Here is a 19,182-nt window from a genome sequence, read left to right as displayed (position 1 = left end):
TAATACTTATATACAAGACTATACAATCATAAATAAAAACCTCGTTGATAACTGTGTTTCACAGCCATAGCTGGGCAACACAGGCTACCAATCGATGAACCCTTCAGTCAACCTAGGAAAAAAAGGTTCTCCACCGGTTTCAACCTAATCCATGAGGCTTGATTCTGCCAGTACAGCTGTTGATTTCGCCGGAACCTGGTTAACACAAGAGTAAGTTTCTACAACAATGCTAGCCAAATACAAGGACTAAAGGCCAGTCTCTGTTTTCTTCAATCTGAAAAAGCTCTGAACAATAGTGTATAAAAGAGAGATCAAGTGGTGAGCTAATATTTACTTAAGACTGGCGATTTGAAATCTTTTCTAAGATCTATGATAGGAACAAAATCTGTAGACAAAATTCATGTGATATGAGACAACCTTTAGGAGAAAAAAAAACAAGGATAACCTTTTTGGAGAAGTCACGACGATTTAAAAAAATCATGAAAAAACTATTCTGATTTTCGTTTCATATTTAACTTGTTTTAGGATTTCCCAGGAGTAATAAAAGGACAATTTCGGTTCTAAGTCTCTGATCTTAAATCATCTGTCAGACAAAGGAGGTTCCTTCGATACCGAAACTGGACGTCACGACCATTGAGGAAATAGCCTTGGGATGCTAATATGTATAGGATGAAGTATTTAAAAGTACCGTTTTACGCTTTATTTTTGAAAGACTACCGAACACGAAACGAACGAAGTGTGTCTAGAAGTTAGTTTAAGGCGTATTAGTAAAAGTGGGACAAAGTAGTGGATTCTAGAATGTTAATTAATAGGTGAAATTGTACCTGTTTATCGGACACAATAGCGAATTTAATCACATTTCTAAACTTTGGGAGTTACCCCGGGTCAACCCAAGTGTGTTTTGGCTGATTCCTACAATTTCATCCTCCGAATGAAGCAATGCAATCCCAGAGACACACAGTGAGAGGATTTAACTTTCCGCTTCCGTGGCAGGATAGGCTCTGACTTTGAGAAACCTGAAAAGAAAATCGGTCTACCCTTTACTTGAGACGTTTTCGATTGGTTGTTCCAGATCGTGGGTTTATAAGTTTTAACATAGATAATCTGTGGTTTAAATTTTAGGATTGGAGGTAAAAGGCAAGGGCTCGCTTCGAGGTCTCGACTGGGTACTGGATTTTGAGATAAAAATATGCAGCTATTTATTAACCAACATTCTCAAAGTGTTTTTCTGCATCTGCGCCGAAATTCGCCTCATTGGTACGCACCGTAGTGCGTTCCATTATTTCTTTTACGCGGCACTTGATTGCTGGTTCTATCTTTGAGACATCTAATAGGCCAATATTTCCGGTTGTGATAAATTCCTTCACAATGATTCTCTATCTCAAAAATCGATACAAATATGTAAAAGACGGTGTTGATATGGTTCATGAAAGTTTTCATCAGTTGTATACAATATTATTTTTGGTAAATCATGTTAATTGATGGTGGAATATAATGTGCTCTCCAAATAGATAAGACGGATTTAATCATACACCGGAAAAACTCTTGCTCGAGATCACGAAAAAAAATGGTTTTGTGGTATGCGTCATATCATAATTTTGTTCCCTGTGGTTGTTCAAAATCGCGTAAATGAATTCAAAGCCGAAATTCTTGAAAACTTTCGTAAAAATTCTTGTTGAAATTCCGAAGAAATTTTTGTTGGAGTATAGAAGAGATTTCTCTATGAATTCAGAGAATTTATCCGTAGGATTTCCGAAGAATTTCCCGTGGAAATAAGAAAGATTTTCCAGTGAAATTTTTCTTGAAAGTTTCGGAGAATTTCTCGTGGTAATTCCAGTGCATTTAACGAATTTCTGAATAATGAAAAACATTTTGTATTACCCTGAACATTCAGAATACTTTCACGTTGAAATTTGAAAACAATTTTCGTTAAAATATCTAAAAACTGATCATTTAAACTCAGAATAATTGCTAATTAAAAAAAAATACCTGGAAATTCCAAGAAAAATTAAAAAAAAAATGCCAGAATTCTTGAACGTTTTTTAGGGAAACTCTGAATATTTTGCCGGGGAAACTTAAAACAATTTTAAGAAATTTGTCTCCAAAGACATTTCCTATATTCAGAAGAACACCGACTCACACCATCGTCAAGCGGAATCACGAAACGCTGCCCCCGCATACCGCATTGTCTTTTATTTATTCGGAAGTGTTTGAAAAAGCATTTGTCCCGATTTTATAACCTGTTCTTGATATGAAACGACCTAAAATAAAACAGAATTATTAAAATACGAAGAAAATAATAAATTTATCTCCAACATGTCTCCAAAATACTCAACCGACATCGATCGGAAAATGATAAACAAACAAATTAGGTTAAACCCATGACAACGGTTGAAAATTAGAACAAATTCAAATTTAAGTTGTAGGATTGCTCAGTTTTACCAAATTTATTTTGAAGCGTTGCTTCATTTCACTGGGTACCGAAATCTTAGTACATGGAACCACAAAATGAGTACTAATTTGTTCTGACCCCAACATCTTGATTATTATATCTATGATTGAACTTTTCAATAACTCATGAATTGAAAGTTGAATTATTTTTTGTTTCAAGGACATTCGACCAATTCTACTGAACAATTGCTGACTGTGCACATTCTCCGACATTGTTACTGACATTCACCCACACGGTCAGCTATGTGACCTACTGAACGTAACAGTGACCATGCAATCTGTCGCGGCTACATCCGAAAACGGTAAATCCACCCCAAATTGAAGTCGAAAGTAGAACCGCTTGTCCTCAAAAGCACAACGGTTGGAGGCCCTCAAGGGCAACTACTGGTCTCGAACGGTTAATTGATCGATGAAATAATAAAGTACTAAATGACAATACTCGCCCATCGATCTCTGAGGGGCATGAACATGAACTTCAGCGAGAACTCAGCTCCCTCCACCAGATGACCAACCTACGCCATCAAGACGGTATTACTTCGACACTAGCTAGAAGCAGTAAACGTGCATATCAGCGTTAAACCAACTGATATTTACTTACATGCCTTTCCTCGATATGAGCGCGCTGCACACAAAATACACGCGCTGGTTTGCAGATCTTCAAGCCGCGCGCGCGCTCGATCGGCTCGGCCAGATCTGTGTTTTGATGGTTCTCCAACCACCGATGCGAGAATTACAACAAAATGTTGTTTTCAATGCCACACTTTCGGAAATCCAGTTTTTGCAAACAGGTTGGCGGCATGGTTGTATATAGGAGGGGTACGCCCCATAATCAGTTCGAAAATTTATTTGTAACGAATTCTGCAAAACAAAAAATGTTTACAATGATAGATGTAATTACTACACCACAACTTAGAAGGAAAAATCTACCCATAATTATGTAGATGATGTAAGAAGATCCATCGTTAATTTTTATAGAATTTTATACATGGGTTTTTTATAATGGGTTTCTTGTTTCAGCTTATTTCATTGATTATGGATCTTCAGTGTTTCAACTTAAATTAACTTCGTAGATACATGTGATGGCATTTACGTTAACTATGCAGTATACTATAAATCAGGACGGAGGTCCTTCGTAGCTTAGATGGGAAAGCACCTGTCTAGCCTACTGGTTTCGTTGGATCCAACCCCACCGAAGGGAGTGGTTACCCTCCAATACCTTTTCCGAACAAAATCTATCACATCGAGTTTCAGACATAGTAACTATAATGATGGTCAGGGGATCAGCAAAGATTTGTTTTGAATTCCGGACAATTTCGGCAATTTCGTGGATAAGGAAGCATTTAAGACACATTGTTGTAAAAGTAGCAGCAAACAAATCATTCATAACTCGAGTTCAAACAATTAGCAGTGGCATTCCACGACTCGACTCAAAACGAACTAATCTAATGAATCAAAGTGTTGTCGATTCCAGATTCAGTCACAATATTTAATCATCGAATAACTAAGTAAAAATAAATTATTTCCTGTAACCACTTTGTATATATCAACCTTGAAACATGCTTATTTAATGCCAATTTCTCGTACTCTATCACAACAATCTCCCCTCCACAGACAATCCCTTGCTACGCCAACCGATAGTAGTCATCGTCGCGCACTGTACAAGTAAACCGCCACTTAGTTTGAATCAGAAGAATTCTTAGCCAGGCAACCAGGCAACTAACCAACTCTGCAAGCAGGCCCCAGATCATTACAGCATACGACTTGAATCAATGAGCGTGTGTTTTCCTAAAAGCTCTACCGCGCAAGGATGGCTCAGCAGATCACCTCCCCGGTAAGCACTCTTTAAATGGAAAAGTTTCGCAATATGCAGTACTGTTAATAGCATGTCTATTATTTTCTCTCGTTAGGTTCTACCTTTTATGGGGAGGCTCCCGACTGAAATGCAACCGGGATGTCGCATCAGGATACGGGGAGTTATAAGCCGTCCCAGTGGAGACTGTCGCATCCACTTGCAGAGCGGCGATAGTTTGGACCCGATGGATGACGTTGCATTGCACTTGAACCTTCGGCCTACCACAAGGGAAATTCTGCGTAACAGCTGCACGGCCGGCCAATGGGGACATGAAGAACGTGCTGCAAATAGCCCGATAAATTTTGATGACGACTTTGATTTAGTTATCGGTGCTGACTCGGGTGGATATAATATCGAGATTGATGGTCACCAGTTCACCAGTTTCAATCACCGACTAGCAGTGCAAAGTGTGCGATTTATCTTCATAACGGGTGGTTGTGCTATACGTGCGGTTCTGTTTGAAAATTGGAACGTTAACGTGCCGAATACGATAAGTGTTCACCCGAGTGCTCCGGTCCTTGGCCAAACGCCTTCGTCGCCTTCAATCCCGGTTCCGTTTCAGTTACCGTCGTGGCCTCATGGCAATTTTCAGCATTTCGGCATGCCGCAAACTCCAGTGTACCCTCAAGTGCCGTATCTTGCATACAATCCAGCAATGCTGATGCAGCAGCCATTGATAAGTATATTTTGTTGCATAGGAATGTGGTGGGTGGGTCGTGGTAATTGTAATATTTAATCCTTTGTAGTGACTTTCCCTAATGAATCACCGAAGAATTCTGATAAAGGATCAAACATGCAGTACAACATAGTTATAACGGTTCTATGGGTAAGTGTTGTTTCAATCGTTGTATCTATTACGTTATTAAAAATGTCACAATCTAGCATCATTGATCAGCAGTGAAGCTGATTAGCCTTGAGCTCAATTACTGTTGATTGACTCTTTTGATTTATTTTTGTTTCTATCTGCATGATTTTTTAATAATTTGGTTCATTATGTCATACAGTCAAACCTCCATGAGTCGATGTTCTATGACTCGATATCGACGCATGGAAACAAATTATTCCATATTAAAAAATATTTCCAGGGCTACTGTGATGGTCCCTTCAAAGAGCTTTCCAAGAAGTTTCTGTTCCACATCTCGATATTTCCTTGAGTTGATGGTCCCTTCAATATCGACTCATAGAGGTTTGACTGTATTAGCTTTAAACTAATACATATTTTTGTGAATTCAAGATGGTACAGTAACGAAAGCAGTTTTGGAAAAAAAAACCAAGGGACAACCATCTCTAAACTGTTGATATTATTTTGATATGGAAAATTGATCGAAGAGCCCTGTCTGGGAAAGCATGACTCACAACGGCACCCAGTCAATACAGTGCTTCCCGTTTTAGGCAACACATGATTTCTGTCTCATCTACTCTCCCGAAAACACAATGAACAATTATTTCTATTACTAATACTTTTGGAACAAGCTTTGGGGTTCCCGTTTTAGTTTGATGGCATTAAAAGTAGGGGAACTGTACCGGTTTTGGCCATCTTCCTAATTTGGCCAATTTTGCGAATAACTCCAAAAATAAACCAATTCGCAAGGGTTTTATTAGTTCCAACAAGAGATATATCCCTCACGCTTCAACGCTGCTTTGAACTGATCGATTATTTTGAAAAATATGTATTTTTCAGGGTTGGCCAAATTAGGCACTAAGTTGGCCAAAACCGGTGCACTTCCCCTATAAAATGCAGTTCGATTTTTTTCAGAATCTGTAAAAGGTAACGCCATAACAACCGGACAAGCAACCACATCTTTGTTTGATGGAAATCATGGATACTAGAAATACCACGAAATACTATTGCGGGACAATGAGTAATAATATCGCCAAGTTAACATTGGTTGCACCTTGGAAAAAAATTAAATTTAAGAACTTTTTCGAGCTTCATCTGAGCATTTTTTTTTCTTTCGTCTTTGGCCAACTACCCATAGGTAATTCTTGGTTTTACTATCGCTGAATATATCCAATGGATCGTTTTCGGCTTCAGTCCCCATTGCCTACCAAAAGCTCGTTTACTTATCCATAGAGCATTTGTCGCTTTATTGATAGCGTGTTCTAAATGCTTATTGCAGTTGCTATCAAGAACTACGCCAAGGTATTTGACTGTGTTCGATTTTACATAATGTTGACCATTTTGGAAACAGAAGCTCATATACTTTTCAAAGCTATGTCCATTTAGAATCCGGAATAATAAAATCATCTGTATCTCGGTAACGGATTGACGTACAAATAAGGTTAATACATCAAAACAAGGGTAATTAACTGTACTTTAAGGAAAAAATATTGATACAAATAATTTCTTCTTGTTTCTAGTGAAAATTCGCACCTTCTTCTTTATTCCTCTCATCAAAAGTTGCACACCTCCGGAGTCAACTTCCTTGGCACATTTGTTCCACATTTCGGTCATCTGAGCCGCGTTCCGAGCTGTTTTTTCACTTTTTCCACTTTTCTTAAGCTTCCGCTTCATTACTGCCCAAAATGTCTCGATGGGCCGGAGCTGTGGGCAGTTGCGTGGATTTATGTTTTTATCGATGAAATCTTCGTTATTATCGCGGTACCACTGGATGACTTCTCGGCTGTAGTTGCAACTCGCCAAATCTGGCCAAAACTTCACGGGACCTTTATGGGCTTTATGGAAGGTCGACCGCGTTTTTTGAGACATTACTCCTTGTACATCCTTCGAGTCTATCGTCTTATTCGTCACAAACCTTTAGGTCTTTGTCCCACAGTTGCATATCCCTTTCCAAAATCATCTGTTTTTTTTTTTGCAAGTTTGTCCAAAAAGCAAACTTAAACTTCGCAGGAACTACTCCTCGTGCCGTCACCATGTAGAATTTTTGGGTAGGAAGCTGTCCGAAATCCATTTTGACGTAGGTTCCATCGTCGATGAGCAGGATTATCAACGTGGGTATGCAGACTTTTTTCTCTCCTTTCGGCTTCCATCTGGAATAATTTTTGACACGCTGCACGAAACTTCGTGAAATTTATACCACAGCAAGTGGGTGCCTAGGTAGACAAACCGCTGTAAAAGAATTCTTGCAGCGGTCACTTTCCGTGCCGCTGCAATACAATAAATGATTCCGGATTCTAAATGGACATAGCTTTATCCACTGTCAAGATTTACAGCTTTTGTCCATGGTTATCCAAGAAATCCTTGAAGTAAGGCTTAAGAGTCTACACGCGTAACCAAAGGACTAACAATTAGTTTCAAATATGTTAAATGCTCATTACGCTTCTTAGAATAGTCGGTGTTCACAATATATGTTATGGGATTCCAAAAAATCTCTGGGGTGAGCCCTCAGTCATCCAAAAAATCCCTGGAAGAGGATCTTAAGATCTACTTGCGTAACCAAAGGTCTATCGTCCAAATTTAAAAACGGTATATGCTCTTTATGATACTTAGCATATAATACGTTCACAGTATATGTTCCTTCTTCTTCTTCTTATTGGCATTACATCCCCACACTGGGACAGAGCCGCCTCGCAGCTTAGTGTTCATTAAGCACTTCCGCAGTAATCAACTGCGAGGTTTCTAAGCCAGGATACCATTTTTGCATTCGTATATCATGAGGCTAGCACGATGAGACTTTTATGCCCAGGGAAGTCGAGACAATTTCCAATCCGAAAATTGCCTAGATCGGCACCGGGAATCGAACCCAGCCACCCTCAGCATGGTCTTGCTTTGTAGCCGCGCGTTTAACCGCAGGCTAAGGAGGGCTCCTGTATATATTCCTAGTATATGTTCCGGTTCATCCAATAAATCTCGGGAGTAAGGCCTTAAGGTCTACACACGTAACCAATAGTATATCGACTTGTTTCAAAAGTGGTACATGCTCTTTGTAATCCTTCAAAAACGTCATCACTACATATGTTCTGTGCTATCCGAGAAATCTCCCGGATAAGTCTTCATTCATACAAGAAATCTCTGTTGAAAGACATTAGGGTATATACGCGTAGCCAAAAGAACTTGTTTCAAAAGTGCCACATTTTCTTTTTGTGCTAAGAATCTGGAATAAGGCCTTGAAGTCTACATGCGTAACCAAAAGTTTATCCACTTATTTCGAAATTGATACATGCCCTTTCTGGTCCTTAGAATATAATGTGCTCACTAGATATGTTCAGCATTATCCAAGAAACCTCACAGGCAGCCCTGTCGTCGTAAAATATGAGCTACTTAGTCGCCTATTTTTAAAGGGGGCGCTAGTACAACAAGGTGGTTATGAGGGCGCATATTTAAAACTACGAATTTCAGTGAAACTTGGAACTGAAAGTTCGATTCGTTGAATTGCAAATCTTCCAACCTCATTGGGAGCACACGGATCCTCGTCGAAGTGCTGAAAGACAGCAGATTCGGCATCGTAGCGTTGCAGGAGGAGTGTTAGAAGGGATCAATAATGGTGTGAACGTTTACAGGTAATCATACCTTAGTAATCATACCCGAGCAGCACAAGTCAGACAAAAAATGTTGCAGCAACTTAATTGTGACTGAATCCGGTCATATATGAATTGCAGTAACCTATGTGGAATAAGTGTGCTGCTAGGGTACCTAGTTGGTTCGGCGAAGAGTGCATACAGATTCGGACAAAGAAGGGCGCAGTGTGGACAGTCGCGCTGCAGCAAAGAACCCGGAGGAAGGTAGAACGCAATAGACGGAAACGGAGACAGCAGACCCACCCCTTCCATGAGAAGCAAAGCTGCCTGGGAGAAGTAGAGTGCGAGGAGATGGAACAGTACCGTTAAAAAACGCCAGTGTCCACTGTGCAGCGATAAGGATGAGAGCCTCCTTGCATATGAACATATGGCGATCGAAAGGTGGAAAATTTAATGGCGCTGAGAACATAAGCAGTGAGAGGCAAGTCAAGGCAGTGAGGCTGTAGGCAGCAGAAGAGATGACTACGTCAGTTCAGCGGACGATGGAAACTAACCAACCCGCACCTTGAGTGAAGTTAAATATACCGTCCACCACCGTCGTCCAATGTGCGCGGTGTGAACAATGAATGGTTCTCCCAACAGCTGGTACAATTTGTGGTTTATACCCTTTTACATGTACAGACAACAGTCAACGATGTATACACTTTGTAGCCTCCCGCGGGATGATATAAGCACTTTCTTCCCCGCAAGAATATCCACAAGGCCACCTAAGGAGATCACCTAATCAAGAAACGGAAAACCAAATCGACAGCAAATTCTTCTCTGATATCACGAGCGTCCGCACTTACTGCAGTGCGAATATTGAATCCAACGTCTGGGCGGCTACAATACGGTAGACTGGCCCAAGATTACGCGCAGCAGCTGGAAGTGGCACTCCCAACGGAAGAGCAGCTAAGCGCAGCGTCTCTTGAAGATGGCTGGAAAGATATTCGATCCACCATTGGAAGCACCGCAACCGCTGCACTAGGCACGGTGTTCCCGGGCCAGAGAACGACTGTTATGTTATGTTTCAGCTAATGTGAGCAGTTAGTTGAGTAGAAGAATGCAGCATGAGTGAGATTGCTGCAACACCTCGATTTTTCGGAAGAAAATGCGCCAGCAGGAAGATCGAGACCGTCAAGAGACGGAGCAACTGTACCGCGCTAATAACGCACGAAAGTTCTATGAAAAGTAAAATCGTTCACGTAAGGGCCTCGTGCCACAGCCCGATATGTGTAAGAACATGAACGTGAACCTTCTTACGACCGAGCGTGAGGTGATCCAAAGGTGGCGGCAGCACTACGAAGAGCACCTGAATGGCGATGTGGCAGGCAACGGTGGCGGTATGGTAATGAACCTGGGCACGCGCGCAGGACATACGACTTTTGGCTACAAATCTTAAGGAAATCCAGGAGGAGATCGGCCGGCTGAAAAACAACAAAGCCCCTGTAGTTGACCAACTACCAGGAGAGGGGAGCTGCTTAAACACGGTGGTGAGGCACTGGCTACAGCGCTGCAGTGGGTAATTTCCAAGGTTTGGGAGGATGAGGCTCTGCCGCAGGAGTGGATGGAAGGTGTCGTGTCTCCCATCTACAAAAAGGGCGATAAGCTGGATTGTAGCAACTACCGCGCAATCACATTGCTGAACGCCTCCTACAAGGTACTCTGCCAAATTTTATGCCGCCGACTAACACCAATTGCAAGAGAGTTCGTGGGGCAGTACCAGGCGGGATTTATGGGTGAACGCTCTACCACAGATCAGGTATTCGCCGTACGTCAGGTATTGCAGAAATGCCAAGAATACAACCTGCCCACTAGATCTGTTTCAAAAAATTTCCTAAAATCGACCGATCTACTAGTATTCACAATTCTTATGCTAAGATAGACTTCTGGTGAAAATTTCAGTTCAATTGGTTGAAATTTAGATGCGCTTCAAATCGATTTAGTGTTTTTGGCATAATTATGCCCCTAAAAAAAATATAACTCTGAGTGCAAGAGTAAACTCAAAATTTTTGGCTGGGCCGCTGAATAAAATCATAAAGCTATTTTCAATTCGTTATACTCGTTATACACATTTTTCTGTTAACGCTTACTATATAATGTCGACAAATGCGTACTTATTTTTCTTTTATAATAGGGGGAATGACGGGGGTTTTTTATGACTGATTATGCTCAAATTTGGCTTAAACATTCTTTGCATATCAAAAAATAATGTGGCCAAATTTCATAAAATTTGGTCGACAAAAACCCCCCTGACAATAATAGAACAAAACCTGCCAAAGCCGTTTTTTTTCCTACGTCTTCGTTGGTTGTTAGAAATATCTAACAGAAAATGAAAAGTATCTTTAACTATTCTGTCCTATATATTTTTTTTACAAAAGTTATCCGACTCAATGTTTAAATAGAGTATAAATGTAATCAGATATGTATCAGATCAGTATAACTTTGTCAAAAAGGCAAACCGTGGCGATTCGTAGGGCCCTTGTGAAGTCTTTTTTGAACGTCTTTCGTCCCTTCGAAACGCGCAGAGGGTTACGGTAAGGTGATGGTCTTTCGTATCTGCTATTCAACATCGCTTTGGAGGGAGTAATACGAATGGCAGGGTCTGACACGAGTGGTACGATTTTCACGAAGTCCGTCCAGTTATTTGGTTTCGCCGACGACATTGATATCATGGCACGTAACTCTGAGAGGATGGAGGAAGCCTACATCAGACTGAAAAGCGAAGCTAAACGAATTGGACTAGTCATCAACACGTCGAAGACGAAATACATGATAGAAAGAGGCTCAAGAGAGGTCAATGTAAACCACCCATCACGAGTTTCTATCGGTCTATCGGTGATGAAATCGAGGTGGTTGAAGATTTCGTGTACTTAGGCTCACTAGTGGCCCCCGTTAACGATACAAGCAGAGAAATTCGGATACGCATCATGGCAGGAAATCGTACGTACTTTGGACTCCGCAAAACGCTAAGATGGAATAGAGTTCGCCGCCGTATAAAACTGACTATCTACAAAACGCTTATTAGACCGGTAGTTCTCTACGAACACAAGACCTGGACAATGCTCGAAGAGGAGCAACGCGCACTGGGAGTTTTCGAAAGGAAAGAGCTGCGTACCATCTATGGCGGGGTTCAGATGGTGGACGGTACGTGGAGGAGGCGAATGAATCACGAATTGCACCAGCTGTTGATAGAACCATCCATCATTCACACCGTGAAAATCGGAAGACTGTGGTGATCCGACGGGAACAAGAAGGCGAGGTGCACAGCGGGCAAGGTGGATAGATCAGGTGGGAAAGATTTGCCGACCCTCCGCAGACTGCGTGGTTGCGCGACGTACAGCCATGGACCGAGCTGAATGGAGAATACTTTTGTGTACTACACAGGCCACTCCGGCAGGGGAAGAAGGCGGAACAGTAAAACCCTACCCCGATATGTGTGACATCTGGATTTGGTTCTAAATGTAAACAACAGTGTTAATCTTTTCTACCACCTTTTTTAGGCATAATTTTTTTTTCGATATCTTATTAAAACCAAACACTCAATCATGCAACTATATAACGATGTGGTATGCTTGAGATACCTGCTTGATTATAGCGACTAGGAAAAGAATTTATTTTCAGTATATTCATTTATTTGGTCTACATCTAAACAGATAACACTGTATCAACAATTTGACGCCACAATACACGGTTCGAGGCCGCAACTCTCCATCCTCGAATACGCCCCACGCTCGCCAAGTCGTTTTGCACCTGGTCTGCCCATCTCGTGCGCTGCGCTCCACGCCGTCTCTTACATGCCGGATCAGAAGCGAACACCATCTTTGCAGGGTTGCTGTCCGCCATTCTTGCAACATGTCCTGCCCATCGTACCCTTCCAGCTTTAGCTACCTTCTGAATACTGGGTTCGCCGTAGAGCTGGGCGAGCTCGTGGTTCATTCTTCACCGTCACACACCGTCTTCTTGCACACCGCCAAAGATGGTCCTAAGCACCCGTCTCTCGAATATTCCGAGTGCTTGCAAGTCCTCTTCGAGCATTGTCCATGTTTTATGTCCGTAGAGGACAACAGGTCTTATTAACGTCTTGTACATGACACATTTGGTGCGGTGGCGAATCTTTTTTGATCGCAGTTTCTTCTGAACCCCGCAGTAGGCCCGACTTCCACAAATGATGCGCTTTCGTATTTCACGACTAACATTGTTATCAGCCGTTATCAAGGATCCGAGGTAGACGAATTCCTCGACCACCTCGAAGGTATCCCCGTCTATCGTAACACTACTTCCCAGGCGGGCCCTGTCGCGCTCGGTTCCGCCCACAAGCATGTACTTTGTCTGCATGTGTACAGTTCTGCCACCTTTGCAAATGTTCGGCCGACAATGTCCATGTCATCCGCGAAACAAATAAATTAACTGCATCTGTTGAAAACCCGGCTCTCCGCATGACACCAAAGTTGAACAACAGGCAGTAAAGTCCATCACCTTGTCTTAGTCCCCGGCGTGATTCGAACGAACTGGAGTGTTCGCCCGAAATCTTCACACAGTTTTGCACACCATCCACCGTTGCTTTGGTCTGGTAAGCTTCCCAGGGAAGCTGTGCTCGTCCATAATTTTCCATAGCTTTACGCGGTCTATACTGTCATATGCCGCCTTTAAATCAACGAACAGATGGTGCGTTGGGACCTGGTATTCACGACATTTTTATAGGATTTGCCGTACAGTAAAGATCTGGTCCGTTGTCGAGCAGCCGTCAACGAAGCCGGCTTGATAACTTCCCACGAACTCATTCACTAATGGTGACAGACGACGGAAAAAGATCTGGGATAACACTTTGTAGGCAGCATTAAGGATGGTGATCGGTCGAAAGTTCTCACACTCCAGCTTGCCGCCTTTCTTGTAGATGGGGCATATAACCCCTTCCTTCCACTCCACCGGTAGCTGTTCAGTTTCCCAGATTCTGACTATCAATTTGTGCAGGCGAGTGGCTAGCTTTTCCGGGCCGATCTTAATGAGCTCAGCTCCGATACCATCCTTACCAGCTGCTTTATTGGTCTTTAGCTGTTGGATGGCATCCTTAACTTCCCTCAAGGGGGCTGGTTGGCTTCCATCGTCCGCTGAACTGACGTAGTCATCTCCTCCGCTGCCTTGACTTTCACTTCACTCAAATGTTTCTCGTAGTGCTGCTTCAACCTTTCGATCACCACACGTTCGTCCGTCAAGATGCTCCCATCCTTATCCCTTCACATTTCGGCTCGCGGCACGAAGCCTTTGCGGGATGCGTTGAGTTCTATCAGAACTTGCGTGTTTCTTGAGAACGGCACAGCTGTTCCATCTCCTCGCACTCCGCCTCTAACACGCGGCGTTTCTTCTCCTGAAAAAGACGGGTCTGCTATCTCCGATTCCGTCTATAACGTTCCACGTTCTGCCGGGTACCTTGCTGCAGCGCGACTAGCTAAATCCTAGTTGTTCTATAAATAAATAAATAAATAAATAAACAAGCCGTTCCCGTTACCCACTTTACCCCACCTGTTCACTTTACCATCGTTACCCCTTCTCTCTGTGCAATATGTACAATGCTGCAGGAAGTTTTTAATGCTACCCAATGCTATTTTAATTTCAACAGCACTTCTCAGAGCTGTTTGTACCTATTGATCCCGTTACATGTGCCTCCGTTTTACGTTGGAGCCATTTGCAAAAGAAAAATTCCGCCAAGCGGTGGTGATCCTGCAAGCAGAGTGTGCCGCATTTGACAAGTCTCCTGCTCGTTTGGAACACAATTTTATATGGGAATGACAGATGAATTTTGTTCCAATTCTGACAGTATCGTCGCCACTCTTAATTACATACACTCTGCCTGCAAGGACACCGTTCTGGAAAAAAAAACCTTCAGAAGGTCTCGTTTTCACGTTACTATACCTTGAGCATTAACAAAAAAGGATGGTAGAATCTTTGAATTCTCCATTTCCTCTCAATAATTCTCCTCATATTGAATTGAGCAATCAGTTCGATTACTCATAATAAAATGAAGCAAAAGGGGTCTAGCTCTAGCCTAAGAGATTTGATTCATGCGACGAAGCAAATAATCCTGCCAATTGTGGTATCTGCGCTGTTGAGTTTTTAGCTTTTTTGTGTAACCTTCGGGGCCCAAGGTTTCATTTCAGATTGCCAGGAAGGGTAACTGCTGTATTTTGCTGGTATCTTTTACTCGCGAAAATCAATGTTTCTCCTATTAGTCGCAAGTTTTATTACTGCGCATCTGGTGCGCTGCATAGCGCATCTGGTTGCAAACAATATGTACTACATGCGCAATGATGCGCTATAAGTTGAACGCGAATAAAATCAGTTTTCACGAGATCGAAATGGATCAATCAAGGTATCTCATTTATGTAGCACTCTCCGCATCAAAACAACGGCGGCACTGTATACGCATATGTATTTCTATTCATGTGCTTTTGACAGAACATGTCTACGGTGGCACGATCTGTTCATTTCATAGCGGCGGTTTTTGCGGTCCATTCTAATTTCAACTGAAACAATAATAACAATGAATCAACAATTTGACACCACAATAGTAGCAATAGTGAAATGCAGGTGCTAGGAGATCCATTGTTGGTTAATTCACCATTCACATAATAATTTTATCTCATGAAATGCCCGTTATGTGTATACAAAACTATGTTGATTAACTTAAGCGTGCAAACGAACCACCCGCTCAGAGTCTTCGTGCGGTTCGTGTTGCCTTCCACGGCGGGTAAATCGAATGGAACAGTTCAAGTCTTGTCAACACGGTCGTCGGTCGGGCGTGCGGTTCGCGTTGTTTGTAACTATTTCGTGATAGTTTTGAAGAAAAAACAGAAATAACAGTTACATCAGCTGAATATAGACTGTTTTTTCTTCTTTAGTAGTGTTCAATTGAATTTATCGCGCAAGTGACGGTAGTTGCGGTCGTGTGGTGGGCTTTTTTTTCAGTGAATTGGGGTTTATTGAATTTATATGTGCACTTCGTTTTGCTGCGGAAAGAAGAAATGAGAAGAAAGTGTTATTTAAATCCTGAATCAGGATTTCACAAAGTGAAAGTGAAAGAAGATTAGTAAGGCTAATTGTGGTGTGGTGTGGTGTAGCAGTATGGTGTGATTGTACCGTATGGTACCACATGGATTACTGCAAGATGAAGACCTGTGCGCCGTTGCGTCATGCCGCCGCCGCAGCTGGTGATTTTCTCACGTCGCCGCCGCCGTCGAAAATTAATCGGCGAGCCGCCGCATGAATATTTTTCACCACGCCGATGGCTATTGAACGAGTATTAAACCAGTAAGTTAACGAGTTTCGTACTGAACATTTCTACTGGTTCATCCTATTGGAAATACATATTTTCAGTCAATTTCATATTCTTCTTCTTCATTGGTGTTGTCTTATGACAAGTAATTTAATTTGGAAACTCGAAAAGATTCTTTTTTTTAAGGAACTCCATTTCAAAATACTTCTTTTAGTAATTCCGTCGAGAATATAGAAGCCTATCGAGAAATCCGCCCGAAGTTATTTCAAGAATTTATTTAAAAAAAATCTAATTTGAAACAGGAAATTCTTTTCGAATTTCTCCTAGAAATACTTCAATTCTTTCAGATTTTTTTCGGTAACTTTTCCATGATGTCCAATGGGAAATGAATCAGAAATTTCGTCGAAAATTCCCAGCTCGCGGAAAACTGGATATAAGGTATTTTATGAGACGTTTCGCGGCAGCCCGATTACATGTAATTTAATGTTTTGTTTTGGTATAATTCTGCGTGAACATCTCGTTATGTCCAAACACAAAATAATTTTTCTAACTTTTAATTTGTTTTATTAATGTTTTCTTCAGCATTTTATGCTAAGAATGAAATAGTATGAATAATCTAGCAACACGCATTGGAAATGGTATGAAAAGTTTTGTTCTTAAGCTCTAGAAACCAAAAAAAAAACTAGGTAGAAGTGATGATCCGACCCATTGGAATGTTCAGCGTGAATTAACCAAACAAACGGGCTCCCACTATTTGCCAAAGTAGATAAGCACGAGAGAAACAGCTGTTTCAATCTGTCTCATAAAATGCCTTATAATTTACAGAGGAGTTTTCATGTGGATTCCAGAAGATTTTTTTTAAGAAGTGTTAAGGGAAATTTCCGAAGGTATTACTGACAAATTTGAAAACGATTTTCCAGGTGGATTCTTGGACGAATGTTTCGGAAACTACGTGGAGGTATTTTCTGGAGAAATTCGCATTTGAATTTCCGTAAGCATTCTCAGAAAAAAATCTGGAGAAATTTCCGGGCGTGGAAATTCTATGTGATATTCAAAAGGAGTTTTGTGGAAATTCTCGAAGTAATTCATGAAAAGTACTTGGAGGAATTCCAATGAGAATTTCAGAAAAAAGTCCTTGAGAAAAACTCTTCAGTTTTTTATTATTGATTAACCTTTATCAATAATAAATGGCATTATTGAAAGCAAGTTTTTAAAAACATTTCATTTTCAAAGATATTCAATTTGCAAAAAAGAGAGCTAACCGCGGTGGAGGTTGGTACTCGGATTCTGATGGCTTTTCCGCAAACGTGACCTTTAAGTGGTCTTGTTGTGTAGGGGTTATCACGCCTATCTAGAGAGTAGGAGGTTGAGGGTTCGAGTCCCTCCAAGACACGTGGATTCTTTTTCGCAAATTTCATATCAATTTGTCCATTTCGAAACATATGCTGTGCATATGCACAGCCAAGATATTTAACAAAAAAATGGTTTTCGTACGGCCGAGTTGCCGAATAATATGCAATTAATTGTTTCATTTTCATTTCATTCGTAATCTCAAAACATGTGTTTGAGTTTACATGTTGTACTTTATTAAATTTTAATTAAAAAAAAAACAACCTGAGAATCGAACTTAGGTCTGCAAATTGTAAGACCTTTCCGTCAACACTCAACTGTTTCCACTTTTTGAAACAAATGTCGCTCAAAGTAACAAGTTATGAGTTCTGACAATACAAACATATGGTATCGAACTCATTATGATGTGAATACACTATTTCTTAGTTTTCATACCATGTGATATGCCATAAAAAAAGTTTGCTGTTGCATTTTGAAGCTGCGCCAAAAATCGGCCTAAAAAGATAATTGAACTCTCCACCAAGCCCTTGCGCTATTCGACTGACGCGCTTGCCATCTGGACTGTATACCAGATGAGAGATGAGTAGTGATAAAAGACTACCATTATCTTCGTTTTATGTTATATGAATCTGATAATTATCATATGAAGGAGTAAGGAGAATCGTTTAGATGTATTGAACGAAACCAAATAAACCGCACTTATGCAATGAGCTGGCATAACAAATATAACATTCTCTGAGTGGTTTGCATGCGAGATTTCATACAAAACGCTTAATACAAAGAATGTCACAACTTTTTGTTTTGGGTTCGCAACAATTAGGGGAAATGTTCCGATCTCCATCTCACTGTACATATATCCATCTCATCGCTAAACAAAGTAATACGGCACCAAATTCGTCGCTTCTTTTTGTCAACATGCGTGCTCACTACTGAAAAAATCACAAAAATAGTAAACACTACTACTACTACATACTAGCATTCCTCTCTTTTCCCAACTGACTATAAGGACTTGACCGGCGCCGTTATAACAATACAAGTTGCCAGAATCAGTGGTGGGGTTTTTTGGTTTCTGAATTGCATTTGATGTAACGATTTCAATGTTTCATCTGTGTTACTGGTAATAAACTCTATTCAGTTTTTATTCTGACAGACTTTGCGTCCCGCATCCCCAAATACAATGATTCATTGCGTTTTCTGGCAAGTAAAACATTGAGCGCAATGAATCATTTACCAATATATACACTAGACCTCTTCATGTTTTCAAAAAGTATCAAAAATTCAACTGGTCAGCCCAGAATCACAATTCTCATGATAAAATAAGTCTCCTGTCAAATTTTCAGCTAATTTGGATAAAAATTCGAGGAGGCTCAAGTCGATTTAGTGTTCTTGGGCTATTTTTAATTTTGTAAAAAATCTAACATGAGATATAAACGTCAAAAACTATCGCAACAACCTCTATACGGAAGCTATTGGTGTGCTCTACAAGTCTTGTGAACATTGCGATTCGTTACGTTTACGTTTTGTCCATGTTAAAGCGGTTTTTATGCTTTTAAGTGCATAAAAATACTGTTTCCCCCAAAAGTCGTTGCTCTACAAAATTCTTGAGTTTATAACAAATGATTGTTAATTTATTATATTATTATTCCTCTTTTTTTTCCTGGAAATTTGAGTGATAAAATTACCCATGTGCGATTTACCGTTAAATTCTTAAAAATCAGAAGCTGAACATTTGTCATGAATTTGCACGTTAGGATTTCTTCAAGCAAGTTGCTCGAACAAAACATAAATCAAATCATAT

The 19,182-nt window shown here is 40.8% G+C and overlaps 1 protein-coding gene across 2 annotated transcripts in view; it reads left to right on the top strand.

Moving 5' to 3' along the window:
• Positions 1-4,144: 4,144 nt before the first annotated feature.
• The window catches only part of LOC134223385 (galectin-7-like), a 48,778-nt gene continuing 33,740 nt past the window's right edge, over positions 4,145-19,182 (top strand). Inside the window, exons 1-4 of one of the 2 annotated variants that reach the window (XM_062702527.1) lie at positions 4,145-4,282; positions 4,359-4,983; positions 5,050-5,129; positions 6,060-6,129. In XM_062702527.1, the coding sequence (XP_062558511.1) occupies positions 4,259-4,282; positions 4,359-4,983; positions 5,050-5,129; positions 6,060-6,068 (738 nt within the window). In that variant the 5' untranslated portion in view covers positions 4,145-4,258 and the 3' untranslated portion in view covers positions 6,069-6,129. Of the gene's footprint in view, positions 4,283-4,358; positions 4,984-5,049; positions 5,130-6,059; positions 6,130-19,182 lie in introns of those variants that run through there. The other variant, XM_062702526.1, reaches the window with a different exon arrangement.

The sequence above is a fragment of the Armigeres subalbatus genome, chromosome 3, assembly GCF_024139115.2.
Source record: "Armigeres subalbatus isolate Guangzhou_Male chromosome 3, GZ_Asu_2, whole genome shotgun sequence".
Lineage (NCBI taxonomy): Eukaryota > Metazoa > Arthropoda > Insecta > Diptera > Culicidae > Armigeres > Armigeres subalbatus.
The sequence above is the reverse complement of the archived record's forward strand: the minus strand, read 5'-3'. Positions and strand labels throughout refer to the sequence as shown.